This window comes from Zingiber officinale, chromosome 1A, assembly GCF_018446385.1.
Source record: "Zingiber officinale cultivar Zhangliang chromosome 1A, Zo_v1.1, whole genome shotgun sequence".
NCBI classification, from domain to species: domain Eukaryota; kingdom Viridiplantae; phylum Streptophyta; class Magnoliopsida; order Zingiberales; family Zingiberaceae; genus Zingiber; species Zingiber officinale.
Window position 1 is genome coordinate 192172587 of NC_055987.1, and position 15027 is coordinate 192187613.

Sequence of the window (15027 nt, forward strand, 5' to 3'; positions counted from 1 at the left end):
GAGCATCGATGAAGGGGAGAAACATCAGAAGACGAAAATAACTCAACAGGGGGAGAATCAACCGCCGACAAGGTAAGTCAGGTAAGGTCTCCACCTCTTGGCAAATTAATTGTTTCAATTGAAATATTGCCGAAGGGTTTTCGTGAATTACAAATTATTTCGTCGAAAGAATATTTTAAATTAAAAATTGAAAAACTATTAAAGAATATTGAGTTAAAAGATACAATTTGTCAATTAAAAGATTTTGACAAACTAACAATAGAAAATGTACAACTTTTTGCATGCTTAATATTTTTTGCCATAATTCTAAAAAACTGTGAATTAAAAACTTATGAGAAGTTAAAATGGAAATTTAAAATTCATAATATTTGATCTTAGTTGAAATATTAGACTTAGCGCTTTCAGAGAAGAAAATTAGACAGTAAATTTCTTTATAAAGCTCTGTCAAGGAAGTGGTTGTTGCTCCAATAACCAAGAAGGTCTAGTGCCTCACCACGACCTGGAAGTTGAAATATTGAAATGAAAGGTTTAATTAACTTTCTGAAAAAGCATTTAAAAATTAGAATTAAATAATGTTTTGAAAGTTTATTCAAACATTTTTGAAAATTTTGTTTATAAATTTATTTTTAGAAATATTTTTTTCGGAAAAATTCTAAAGACTTAATTTGCTTTTTGACTTGAAATTTTTTTGAAAAATCCTTAGATTTTTTTTTTCGAAATATTCTTCTGGAAAATTCTAAAAGTTCATTTACTTGGAATTTTTTTTTTGAAAATTCAAAAAGTCTTTTAACTTAGAATTTTTTTTTTTCAAAAAATTCATTTTGGGTAGAAATATTTTTTTTGGAAAGTTCTGTTTGAAAATTCATTTACTTAGAATTTTTTTTAAAAGTTCCCTCTAATTAGGACCCCATTTTTGCTGTGATCAAAGGGGGAGAGAAAAGTACAAGTTGAGGGGGAGTTAGGAAAATTAAAAATTAAAAATTATATATTTTTTTAAAACTGTGTTGCAATTTTATTTATTGCAAACTTATGCTTAATATGCTAGTTTGGTAATTTTTTCTTTAAAATTACTTTTTGTGTCTATATTTACCTTAACTTGAACTTGGATTGATGCACATCAAAAAGGGGGAGATTGTTGGACCCCGTGATAGTTTTGATGTGATCAACCAAGTTGGTTAGGTCCTGCTTTGTGTTTGATCCCTGTGTCTGAGTGTGTAGGAGCTTAGGATCGCAGGAAGTCAAGCGGAAGACGCAGCTAGCGAGAAGGACGGCACGGGAAGGGAGCCGACGGGCTCGGTGCGTCCGATGGACGAGAGAGCTGCGGAAGAGTACTCCGGTGGAGCGAGAAGAACATGCGCGGCGTTCGAGGGACGAGAAGTCGGATGGAAGCCTGCTCGAGGAGAAGGCTGGGAATTGGGTTCGGGTGAGCCCTATTTCGGTTGGCCATAATCACCCAAAAGAACGGAGCTTCAGAAGCCAAAGCGAAGAAGAAAAGAAATCAAAAGAGGCTGAAATTACTGTAGCTGAAATTACTGTATCAGGAACCTTGAAGGCGCCTTAAACATATTCAAGGCGCCTTGAAAGGCTTGTTTAAGGCGCCTTGAGCCAAGTCAGTTTGACCGTTTGCGCTGCGGATAAAGTTTTATCTGCTGACCGAGCTGGAGGCGCCTTGAACCTTGTTGGAGGCGCCTTGGACTCTCGGGATAAGATTTCCATGACCTATATAAAGGCCCCTGGAGCTAGAAAAGTCACAACAACTCAAGCAATCAACTGTGTACTCTTTCCTAGCAATAGTTCTAAGCTTCCAAAGTGTAAAAGGCTTCTCCGCCTTCAGCAAAGGAGATTTTTCTACTGAGCTTTTTCTACTGTCTTGGATTAATAACCTCCTTGGTTGTAACGAGATTAAATCCTGTCTACTACTTAATTTCTATTTTCTTGCTTGTTTTATTTTACTATTGCTTTTCTGAATTGAAATCCGAGGAGGGTATAGTTAATTTTTGTTTGCAACAATTCCCCCCCCCCCCCCCTCCCCTCTTGCCGGCCTCCGCTGCACCTACATTTCTATGGCAGTTGATTCTCCTATTTTGATGTACTCATCAGTAGCGTCTGCCGGTACACCATATGTCAATATTCGAAATGCAGCTGCCATTTTTTGTAAACCTGACAAACCAAGTTTTCCAACTCCGTTTCTTTTCTACACAAAATAATTATCATGATTACTAATCTCGTTAAAAATACGCATAAATAAATTCTTCCCATCCGGAATCTTCTTTGAAACATTGCAACATTATATGTAGGATTTTCGGCAAAGTAGTCATTGAATAGATTATGATCAGCAACTTCTCTATTACGATTGATCACTATGTGACCAGGAATAGATCCTTGATGTTTGCCTTTGTTGCTTTCTTCACTCAGATGTTTCAAAATGACTTGATTGTTTCGGTAGATCGCTTGAGTGATAAGTCTTCTGTGTGCTTCAAATATATCATCATCTTCAGAGCTTGAGGATGATAAATTTGATGTACCTTCATATCTAGCACTCATTTTTTGAGATGAAGAATGTGATTGAATTGTTTTCAGTTATGGTATGTATTTATAATGTATACACAATACTATTATTTTTGCAGGTGATGGGACATCACAATACACACACTATTATAATTATTTCAGAAGATTGGACATTACAATGAACACACAACACTATTATTTTTTTAAGAGATGGGACATCACAATGCACACACAACATTATTATTTTTGCAGATAAAGGGACATCACAATGCGCACATCATTATTATTATTTCAGGAGATGAGACATCACAATGCACACACAACATTATTATTTTTGCAGGCGACGGGACATCACAATGCACACATCATGATAATTATTTCAGGAGATGAGACATTACAATGAACACACAACACTATTATTTTTGCAGATGACGGGCATCACAATGCACACACTATTATAATTATTTCAGAAGATGGGACATTACAATGAACACACAACACTATTATTTTTTTAGGAGATGAGACATCACAATGCATACACAACATTATTATTTTTGCAGATGAAGGGACATCACAATGCACACACTATTATTATTATTTCAGGAGATGGGACATCGCAATGCACACACAACATTATTATTTTTGCAGGCGACGGGACATCACAATGCACACGCCATGATAATTATTTCAGGAGATGGGACATTACAATGAACACACAACACTATTATTTTTGCAGATGACGGGACATCACAATGCACACACACTATTATAATTATTTCAGAAGATGGGACATCACAATGCACACACAACACTATTATTTTTGCAGGTGACGGGACATCACAATGCACACACAAATCTTATACAATGCACATAATTTTTTCCTATATAATGGCATACTAGACATGGTCATCACAATGCACTTTTACTCTTGAAAAAAATGAGTTCGAATTCTCGTTCATCATCCTACTCAGTTGAAGAAGATAAACATTTATGTCATGTTTATCTTCATATTTCTCAAAATCCAATCATAAGAATCAACCAAAAAAAGGATCAATTTTGGGCAAGAGTTGAAATAGAGTATAATCAAGATCCAAATTTTTAAAATTCAGAGCGACTGAGAAGATTATTAAAAAAAAAATGAATACTACTTTTTCTTTTTTCAAAAATACGAGGCCTTGTCTCGAAGGACCGTCAAGATGACAATTTTCCTATGTGCCACAGAGAAGAGGCATGCATATCATGATCTAATATGTTCGTTTGAAAACCAAATTCGATCTATCCTTAGAAAAATTAAAAAAAAAAAGTTGTTTAGGTTTCTTGAATTTGACGAGATGAGATATGTTATCCGAGCTGACAGATACCTTCAATTATTATGATGATGATAGAGCAGACAAAGCGCATAATGACCTTACTACTGCTGGTCTTGAAGATTCTGATGTTGATCAGGTAAATTAATTTCCCTTGGTGATAGAAATATTGTCGTGATTTGTATGCCAGTACCTATAATTATAATATATATATATATATATATATATATATATATATATATATATATATATAATTAATATATAAATATAATATTATTAATATATATATATATATATATATTTATTCATCAAATTTTGACTATTTAACACTACTCAAATGATTATACTCTTACAAATTATATAATGTTAATAGTATTTTATTATTTTTATTAATTTAATTAAATCTCGTACGGATATTGTATAAATTTTATGTTTAAAAATTAAAAATATCAGCATGGGATACCACGTGCTAGCACGCGCAACACCAAGTAATAATAATAAAAAATGAAGTAAATAATTTATTTTGTCTATAAATGCTGGCTTTTGGATCTCCTCGTCTCCCATCACTCGCTTCAGCCTCCGCTCCTCCTTGTGCTCCTGCTCCAAGAGATCGAAGGTCTCATTGCTTTCCTCTTGTGAGGTTTGATTTGTTTCATGCGGTTCGATCTGTGCAAATCATTCTGATTTATGGGCTTCCAGATGCATTCTACTTTATCGCCGTCTTCGCCCACGATCATCACGCTGAAGCCCGTCGAGGCGACTCCGGAGAACTTCGCCCCCTTCGGCCAGGTTATCCCCGCTTCATCCGATAAGGATAGATTCGGCCCTCAGGACGCGCAGTTGGAGCTCCATCGCGGCATTCCTAGGTACGTCCGATTTATAGCTGTTTGAGCTAAAAGTTTCTGCTGGATGATCGTTTCTGGTTGTTTCCGTGGATTTTTATTTTTCTGATTTTTTACATTTTTTATGGAAGTTTGAAGCCTTGAATGATTGTTTGACGTGACCAGCTGATAACTGTAGTTTCGGATCAAGAAGTTCATTCTTTGGATCCGGCATACAATACAGGAAAACGAAGATAAGTGGATTAGCTTGAGAAAATAAATTTGAAAACCCAGGCTATGTTCCGTGATAGCCTCATACCGACATAAATAAGGGTTCTCTGATGTCTTTTGTCCTCTAAACTAATTTATGAACAGGTTGCTAGTTCTTTTAATACTATGATACCTTACATATCCAGTCCAATTTCTGCTACTCAGGGAGGAAATAAAAAATCTACCCAGTAGATTCTAATTATTGTTGTTTAACTGTTTTTATTTCTCTGTCTATGCCCCTTCATAGAGAACATCCTATGAGTTGTAATCCATGCACCTATAACTCTAGCAGCTATTCAGGAATCATGTTCATCCATTCGATGCTTTTGTTCACAAATTATCAACCTTGTGTTGAGGGAGGATCTGGTTAATATAATGAGGCAGACAAATCCACAATACAATTCTCAATCAGGAAAAGGGGCCAATTTTGAGTCCTTTGCACTCGCTGTATGGCTGAACAAAAACCTCCAACTCGTGGAGAGTCAAGGTATGTATTAACTTTATGAATGCAGATCTAGATCTATGAATCATCTAGGGGATATGATTTAAATATATTAAGGTCCAGATCTATACCATTGGCGGAGATTCAAATGCATTTATTGAGTGGTTTCCTAACAGGCATAAGATGATTGACATTAGTGAATTTGATTTGCTAGCATGTAACTGAGGCTTTGGCTTAAGAAATATCATGCTTACCCAATGGATGAAGTTGTGAGTGTTGTCATAAATGTGACTGACTACTTAAAACATCTATATATTGTGTTTAGTAGGTGATTTGGTGTTAAAGGACCTAGTTGGCTATGTATAATCTCAGGCTAGACCCTCAATGTACATCAATGGACTTGAGCTGGATATTTGACATGTGATCATTTTGTGTTAACCTAAATCAAAGAAAACTTATGACAAGGTTCTGGAGATCATGATGATTCTGAAGTGCATTATCATGTAAAGGAGGAAAAAAAACTAAAGTTCATCAAGCCTGTTAACAGTGATTTGGTTAACCTAACAACGGCACACAAAAAGGTCTTAAGATCTTGGCAGTGATGGTTAATATTGGTTACAAACTAGTGCCTGTACGTACATTAAGTTTGTAATTTTGTAATAATAGTATAGAAAAAAAATATTGTGAAGATGGGAGAATAAAGCTAAGTCATGTTTTTGAAGAATAAAACTATCTTTTTCTTAAATATCAAAGTAATAGTAGCCTGTAAATGTTATGTTTAATACCATATTGTTGTCTTTGAGTTTTGATTCAAATTTTTAATGTGTACAAGAACACACTTGCCTTTATACCTAACTCTATTTTATGCACTACCAGTATGATTATGTTGATCTCAACTAGAGGTAGTGGGAGAATTACTTAATTTAAGCTCTATTTCTTGACACTACTTTTGTATCTATCTGAAAATAATTGGTATCACACATCAGCAATCTTCCAGCCACTCAAAGTAATATCTTCATACTGTTCCTCCCTTTTCTTTTTCATTTGACTAAAATTGATAACTTAAATGTAACAGGTTATACATCATGAAACTAGAAGATCAACCTCTTAAATTTCCTTCCATCACTCATCATGCAAGCGTCACACAGTGTCTTGGCTCAATTGGTGGTGACGAGTGGTATCTAGGTGTTGCTAAGCCATCTGTACTGAAGGAAAGTGAAATTGGAAATGAGGATGGAAGAAAACCTATTAAGGCTTGCTGTGGACATTACTACATTCCCCCTAATCCTAATGAAGTTTGTGTTTTCCGATTTTCTGGTTCTAAATTTGTGAAACTTAATGTTGGGACATGGCACGCAGGGCCCTTGTTCAAGAAGAAGTCAATGGACTTTTACAATCTTGAGCTAAGTGACACAAATGTGAGTATCTGTATTTGGTTGTACTGAAGTTTTATGAAATGGTGCGATTAGCTATTCTGAAGATTCTTATATTTTGATAATTTCTTGATATTTTCTTTGTTTGTTTAGTTCAATTCTTACTACAAGGATAGAAGGTTTTCTTTTGCAATGGTGAAAAGTGCTTCTTATGCTGTGTTTCTCTCTGTTTGTGCGATCATAATTCCTCATTTCCTATCGATCCATCTCCAGTTTGTAGTTTATCAGAGATGGAAATGAAATTCTTTCTATCAGAACAAAATAAATATTAGTTTAGACTTTCAGTGGACCTATTAAAGGAGGGAAGACAACTACTGTTGATGTACTGGAGAAGCAAGTGCATATCTTAGCACATTCTTTTTAGCCTTCAAGGCTACAGATTTAGGTTTTTCAAGTATGTTTAAGATCTGAAATTATATCAAAGTACATAAAATATCTCAATCCATTAGATTCTTATCTGGTACCAAAATTATCATATTTGTCTTCAAAACTATCTCAGATACCTGATCGTTTATTCCAATTTCATAGATGTTATTAGTTTGACATTCAAATTCTTAAGAAAAATAACACAAGAAGCAAAACAACATAGATTTTATATGATGAAATGCTTCCTGTTAGGAATTGTGAATTTTGATATTTTAGGAATAGTTGCCTCATGGCTAGTTGCCCATTGCCTTGAATTAGTGCGCTTCATTTAACTGTAGATAATCTTTGTGCACTGGCATGAAAAATATGCCATGTTCCCATAATCTTGCCAATAAATTCCAAGGTTTTTAAGTTTCTTTGCTTTTTTTGCTTTAGGATTAGCGATGCAAGTTGAGAAGTTGGTCTTCCTTTTTTGCTAATCAGTTAAGAGGCATTGCCAACCTTGTCTTGCTTATTTCTTGATGATGAAAGATGGCTTTATGCAGGTTGTGGATCACACACCATATGATTTTAGGATGAACGATAACGTGGTATTGGAGATTGAAGATTGAAGATTGAAGAGTTTTTTTCCATGGAGTACTACTAAGTCCCATTATGTGTGTTGCTTATATGTATGAAGGAATCTTTAACTTGCCAACTTAATCATGTGTCGGTTCAAATAAATGCTCAGATTACACTGGATGCTGGTAGTTGTATTCTTGATTCTGTTGTATGCTTTGTGTTCATGCTGGCAGTGCATGCACACTGACTGGGGAAAATGCAACTTTTGTGTTTTTAGCATGATGATGAAGTTTTTAGCATCATGTGTTTGTATGGTGCTGCTTGGACTCACCAGAAGGATTGTGTTTTTAAAACTCAAGCTGCTCCTAATGTTCTTTTTAATTCCTTGCCTAACTTTTTTTTTGGCTAATAATTCATTAAAGCTCAACCTTTGAAAAGCTGACAGCTGGTTATGCTTTCCGGGAAAGATGCAGCTTGTGATCATTAATGTTGGTGAGTAATAGCTTCTTAATTAGATCCATTTAGAACCCTTCATGTCATTAGGTTGGCTACCATCTCTCATCATTAGAAACAAAGAAATTCTTGGATTCTATTTTAATCATTCATGTAGTGTTCCGATGCTCATTAAACTTGCATCCTTTTTTTGCCTATTGCAGGTTCTGAAGGTCAGACGCAACCCTTCTGACTCGCCACTTGAATCTCATCTGATCTATCCTGAAAAGGTAACAACACTATCTTCACTTCATATTAGATCTAGAACCCAGTATGCCTCGAGTCACCTCTCTTTGACTCACCAATTGAAGCTCATCCAATTCTGTAGGCTGGACTGACATCTGATTCGTGGAGCTTTTCTGTTATTGCTTTGGCTCTATCCTGCAAAGGTGAGACTATCTTCACTTCATATTTGATCTAGTTCGTCAAACTGTTTACTTTAACCCATCTTGAGAACACAAAATCCTTCTTGATACTATGCTTTACTTTTACTTTGATTTTCCCCCTTTAGAAAGGAACTTGGTTTATGCTTTGCATCCAGCATAATGATTTCACCATGCCATGGGCACATAATCTTCTTCTTCCATGCTTGTCTTCTCGTACCTTTGTTCGCAATCCTACTTGTCCTTTTGACCTGTCAGTCGTCCAATTCTTTGATATGTTCGACTCAGTCGACTCGACCTATCTATTAATGCAGCCTCGTCACCTAAGTATTCATCTTGTTTGATCAATCCACTTACCAATTTTAAATAAATTAATAACTTTAATTCCATCAGATTAATGAATGATATTGTTTCTGATGGAGAAAGAAGATGTTTTATTTGATTTCTCTCTTGCGCAATGTCCGACAGAATAGAAATATTATTTTACTTAAATTGCTATTTATTTGTCTAATTGACGTATCCAAACACTCAGATTACCGAAATAAAAGGTCAGAGGATCAAGTCCCGATCAAATCTCCAGCGTTGATGTTGATTGACGGTTGAGATAGTCTACAGGTACGCCGTTCATCGAGGAAAATTTCATTTAACCCCTTCGAAATTTATTTTACGTTCAAAATACTCTCGACCGTTCAAAAATTATTTTGAAAAATCACTTTTTGTAAACTCTGTCAATAGACTTAACGAAAAGATCACACGGCAAGGGTATTTTATTAGTGATTAGGAGGTAAGTAGCAAAAGTACAAAAACGTGAATGTTTTCTTGAGTCTCAAACTAGAAGGGTATTTATAAAATATAAATTTTGAGAGGTAAATTGAAAAGTTCCTTGCTAATTAATTGCACCGAGACATCGCCTCACTCATACGGCGGGTCGGCGACCATCAAACGCTGCAGTCTCCGCCGCTGCCACCGCCTCCCTCCACCTCCTCTCCGCTCTGCACCGGAATCCGATGGTTCCCCACCACAGAGGCCGCCTCACCTCCTCCTCCTCCCGGAGGGACGTACTCTACTGGTGACCAATCCCGATCTCTCACTCGATTTATCCTCAAAGGATTGATCGAGATTGTATTCTCCGTTCCCAGATTCTTTTTTATTATTATTTTAGGGATTTGATGACGTGGGTTCTGTTCTCGGCAGCTGCGGCCACTGCGGCTACGCGTTGAACCTGAGCTCGTCGGATCGCGACACCGCTAACATCGGCGCAGAATACGGGAAGTCCATCAGGAAGGGCGTCGTCTCCTTCGCCGCCATCGACGAGAGCCGGTTCACCCATGCCGACGAGCTCCTCTGCCTGCCCTTCTTCCGCTCGCCCCGGTCCTGGGGCCTTCGCCGCCGCCGGACCCGCCTGCTCTGCCGCGGGTGCGGCCATCTCATCGGCACCTACGACAACGGCTCCGATGCCGTTTCGTCGCCCTCGGGCGGATCCTCGTCGGAGAGCAATGACGCGGAGAACACTTCCGGGAGTTTCCGGCGCTACAAGATCCGGATCGGCACCTTGCAGCCCTCCGACGACGACGCAGGTGCTGCTTTCTTCTCTTGACGGAGGAGGATGTTCCATAAAGGCTCTCTTTGTCTAAGTAAGTAGTCTTGAAAGATGTATATTCAAACGTTTCGGCCGTTCGTTTTTGCTAGTGTTAATTTATGTTCTTAGTAGTGTAAGAAATCATATAATTTGTTCACAAGTAATAATAAAAATTTCACCTATTTTGATAAATATGGAAAGGAAAAAAAAACGAATGAATAGTTTGTAATTATATTCTATATTTATTTCTATGCTTTTATATCGCTGCTTTTCTAAGATTATTCTAAAAGACTAGAGAGTGCTTTAAAATAACAAATAGAAAAGTAATTTGTTCTGATTTTTTTTTCTTACATCGAAATCATAGATTTGTTGCTCCAAAGCATTCATGTCATCAAATATCTATTGATGATTGTTTCATATTAATATATTTCGAGTCTCAAGCTTGGGGTATACGTCATTCTAAAGCATTCATGTTCGTTCGTTTATATATATATATATATATATATAACGATTCGGCACCACAATATTCAGTTCATATAGACAAGACAATAAAGTGAAATTGTGGCCTTTCTAGGATAGACCTCCCCGTTGATCACAAATTTATTAGGAGCAATTATTTTGTCAATCCGTAAAAGTAATATTCAATTCATATAGATTTGAAAAAGGGTAACTTCATGTTTTTACATTTTGGTGTTGCCTCATCTCTCCCTACATAGTGTTACTAAACGAAATCCCATGATTTACCCTTTAAAAAAAAAAGCACGGCCGCCACTATGATATTTTTCCCTTTTTGACACAGAGAAGTGGTATGCAGATCATGATCTAAGATGATCGTTTGAAAACCAAATTTGATCTATCCTCAGAAAAATTACAATAAAAAAATTGGTTTAGAATTCTTGAATCTGACGAGATGAGATATGTTATCCGAGTTGACATGAGATATTATCAGAATTCAAATAAAGCAAATATCCAAATTGTCCTAAATTTTCAAGGTACTCAAAAGCTCTTCAATAGCATATCCGATCGTATATTTTGTAATAACATACGAGTCATCTTTTCATAAACATAATACCATGAGATAATAATAAATAACACAAATAGAAAATTCATCAATGATGTCATATTATCATAAATATATAGCAAAAGAATCATAGAGAAATTCAAAAAGAAAGAAATCATATTGAGTAAGAGGATCAAGAGAAATTAAAAGTAATCTTCTTCCTTTAATACACATGTATCTCAAGCAACTAATGCAAAGTGTCATGGAAACCAGAATCAAGCATATGACCATTAGTATCTGACTTAATGTGCACAACATCATAAACTCCAACTACTCCGACCGTGTAATGTAGTAAGATTTCCTTGTCCTTAGGATTATCAGGCGTGAGTAACAGGGAGTCCGGCAAATATGCTTCGGTTTCTCCCATGTTGTAATAACCAAATTCAGGTGAACTAAATTTTACAGACAGATCAACGAAAAGGCAGAGGATTGGATTGGATGGCATACCGCGAGACGGCAAATGATGCATTTTTTTATGGAGTCGGCATTTGGCAGTCAAATATGTCAACTCACATACTGCTTATGGATCATTTTCCTGTAATCTGTGATAGATGACGATCCAACAAAAGGGCCAAAAGTGTTACTACTGCGGAAGAAACTCAGAATTCCATTGATAATAGGTGTAAGAAATAGGAAATCTACTGAAGTTCACGTCATAAACAAGGGGAGCATTACTTTCCTAAGGAAAAATTGATATAAAATTGTTTACCCACAAAAAATTCAGATTAGTGTGCTTGTTTCAAACCCATAAAAACATGGATAAACTGTCATAACCTACTTATGTGAACAAACTCACTCACTAATTAGTCATGTCAAACTCAAAATTTAGTCATGGAGAGAACATGATACCTTCTTGATTGTTCCACAGTGTTGCAGCGTAGCTATTGAGAGGGCTTTCGTTATTGGGTTCTGTGACAAACCAGTCAAGTAAAAGATAAGTAGCATTATTTAGTACATAGCGTAAGATATATCAAATTACCTCCTAACAAGCTCTGGATAGATAATAAGATTGTTCTGCAATCGTAAGCCGAAGACCACATGTCCTAGATTGGAGAATAGGGAATAACATGAATAATAGTACATAGTAATGCAATAACGTGATCAAACCAAGAAGTAGAGTACCTGAAGGATGTCTAAACAGATGTTGCCACATTGGTCAATATTTGGATGGAAGCATGGAGTTTCAAACTTAACTAGTGGTGGCTTAAATGGATAGTCCAACGGGAACTTCAGTGAAAGTTTGTATGTCAGACCTTCATAAGGAGTCCCTTTGCTTCCCTCAATTGTACCTATCCAAGAGAAGATATTTTCACCTTCTGGAAAGGCTGATACTCCAGTATCTCCACTCATCTGTGGATCATCAAACACAGAGAAAAATGGGAAAAACAAAAGTTGCAAACAATGATCTTATCGGTGGGGCCAACCAAGAATGCAAAAATGTGTTCAATGACTTTCAAATGTAATAAAAGAAATAACTTTTCATCCAAATGATTAAATATTGAAAAAGAAATTTAGAGCACTTTTTTTTTCCTTAATCTAATTTGATTTAACACTTCTAAGTTCTAACTATAGAAATTACTAAACAAGCTCACACCATCTGAATCAATTTTCTCCAATTCTATTATTTATTAACGCTACACCTAATCGCTCTAAACAATTTTTTATCCATACTAGTAACTCCACATGACAACATTCTCATTCGGGTTAAATTGTGTTGTTTTCTCTCATTGAATATGATTTGTTTTGTTATTTCATATGATAACCATGCACAAAGATAACTTAATGAGTTGACATTGCAGCATATAGCAAATCTGCCACCCTCTAGCCACTTAATGAGTTGACATTGATCTATACCTACAATGCTAGGAAAGCCATTTATCACACTCCAAAAGATCAACCATTGATCGTGACATTATTGTCTACACCTATTATATTATTAGTGTCATAAATAGATATACATCTATTCTGTAAAATTAAACACAATATTCTTTAGGGAATCAATTATAAATTCTTTTTAATTCGATAAAAAACATTTACAAATCATTATTGTTGAACCGATAGCATCTCATGACAAGAAACCAAATTGATTCATAAAAATGTCTTTTATTTTCCCCTCAAAAATTACCAATCTCAAAGTCAAAATATCATTTCAAATTCTCTCCATGAATAGCATAACTTGTATATGGAAAACGACATGTAATCTTTCTGTATGTATAGGGAATTCAAAGGGGTGATATATGCCAACTCTTGCATATACAAAGACGACAACAAGAATTCCCAAATCCCAACAGAATACTGTTGTTCGCACACAACCACCTATTATGGAGTAATGGATAATTAACTTGATTGCGCACAGAAGGAGTAGACGATTCCCCTAATTCATGAGGAAACTGATCGCAAAATTCACAAGTAACTACCAAAGAATAATTCTCAATCTATCAATAGTATCACAAATAAATGCATAGAAATCTTGATTACCCATGACGAACAAAAATCCAAATGAAACAAGCAGCGACTTGTAAGATTTAACGCTATTTTGCTTAATTCCAAATAAAATGAGCAAAAGCCCCACGGAAATCATTAGACCTAGACAAAAGCGGGGTAAGAGAAGAAACGCACCATCAAAGCCATCAACTCCTTTTGAAGCCTGCAAGACAACGAGAAACGCGGATCCCCAATCCAACCAAATCACAGAGCGATCCAAAATAAAGCAAATAGGAGGCAGAAATTTGGAAGAAAGGAGGACGGATTGTACCTCCGGGAGACGGGGGCTGTGTCGACAGGATTGGACGGGGGCTTCGGCTGCTTAGCTGAGGCCGCCGGCGACGTCGCGGCCGGCGATGAGTTGTCCACGTTCCGCACCTCCATCTCGACCTCCCTCGCTGTTGCCTTGTCCACGTTCAGCCGAGAGAGATGGCGATCGATCGGTGGATCCAACGAGAACCAATCTCCGACCTCGAAACCGCGTCGTCGATCGAGTTTCGAGAAAGAGAGCGATAAAGATTAAAGAGAGAGAGGGAGGGGGGATTGTTAGGCCTGGTCGGCCGGTAATAGGTTTCTTCGGTGTTAAGCCCGGTCGGCCGAACCGCCACGTGGGCGTCGTCCTACCATATCTTTTCACTTGAGATTGTTTACTTACGCGGAAAGGAAGGAGGATTCCCCCACAGTTCAGAAATCGAGGCACACCTATCTTGTGAATTTGGTTTGCTTAGTAAAAAAAATCATAAATAGCATAATTACTATTAATTAATATTTTAAATTATAAAAATAAAAAAAAATAATACTATAAATATATATGATATTATACTCCTTGAATGAGTGACTTAAATTTAAAAAATAAGAATTATAATTTTACCTTGCAGAAGTTTGTAAATAATTATGCTTTATAAATTATTCATGATTATTTAATGAATTGATTTAATTATTGCCCAAAGCGTGCATAAATGCCAAATTTAGATAGAGAAATTTAATAATCGATTGTTGTAGGATGCTCTAAATCTGATTTTATCTTCTGTTTTTGTTTTTTAACTAAGAAACACAATATCTTACCTAGAGCCGCAAATGAATTGAATCGGCTCGTAAACATTTTAAACCGACTTGAAAAATATTCATTTAGTATTTAAATTTATTGAATTCGAATTAAATTTGAACATATTCAAATTTTGTCCAACTGAACTCGAGTCCAAATTATATTATTTGAAATCTCACGAGCTGCTCACAAAATTTAATATTTTATTAATATAAATTAAATATATATTAAATAAATAAATTTTAAATCTTTTAAATACTTATTTGGAACAACAAT

General features: G+C 35.9%; 3 protein-coding genes across 3 annotated transcripts; 2 read left to right on the top strand and 1 right to left on the bottom strand.

The window, feature by feature from the left end:
- Positions 1–4346: 4346 nt before the first annotated feature.
- On the top strand, positions 4347–7987 carry LOC122038927. Its single transcript, XM_042598900.1, has 4 exons — positions 4347–4431; positions 4515–4681; positions 6424–6766; positions 7693–7987. The coding sequence occupies exons 2-4, from the start codon at positions 4515–4517 to the stop codon at positions 7756–7758; spliced, it is 576 nt and encodes a 191-aa protein (XP_042454834.1). The 5' UTR covers positions 4347–4431; the 3' UTR covers positions 7759–7987.
- Positions 7988–8057: 70 nt separating this feature from the next.
- Positions 8058–10354, top strand: LOC122038929 (uncharacterized protein At4g08330, chloroplastic-like). Its single transcript, XM_042598903.1, has 5 exons — positions 8058–8200; positions 8365–8430; positions 8529–8589; positions 9116–9652; positions 9778–10354. The coding sequence occupies exons 4-5, from the start codon at positions 9591–9593 to the stop codon at positions 10178–10180; spliced, it is 465 nt and encodes a 154-aa protein (XP_042454837.1). The 5' UTR covers positions 8058–8200; positions 8365–8430; positions 8529–8589; positions 9116–9590; the 3' UTR covers positions 10181–10354.
- Positions 10355–11365: 1011 nt separating this feature from the next.
- Positions 11366–14256, bottom strand: LOC122038928 (probable ubiquitin-conjugating enzyme E2 C). The gene is made up of 6 exons (XM_042598901.1): positions 13978–14256; positions 13842–13869; positions 12345–12572; positions 12202–12265; positions 12072–12131; positions 11366–11764 (listed from the first exon to the last, which is right to left on the bottom strand). Exons 1-6 carry the CDS (start codon positions 14088–14090, stop codon positions 11727–11729), a joined length of 531 nt encoding a protein of 176 aa, XP_042454835.1. The 5' UTR covers positions 14091–14256; the 3' UTR covers positions 11366–11726.
- Positions 14257–15027: the final 771 nt, after the last annotated feature.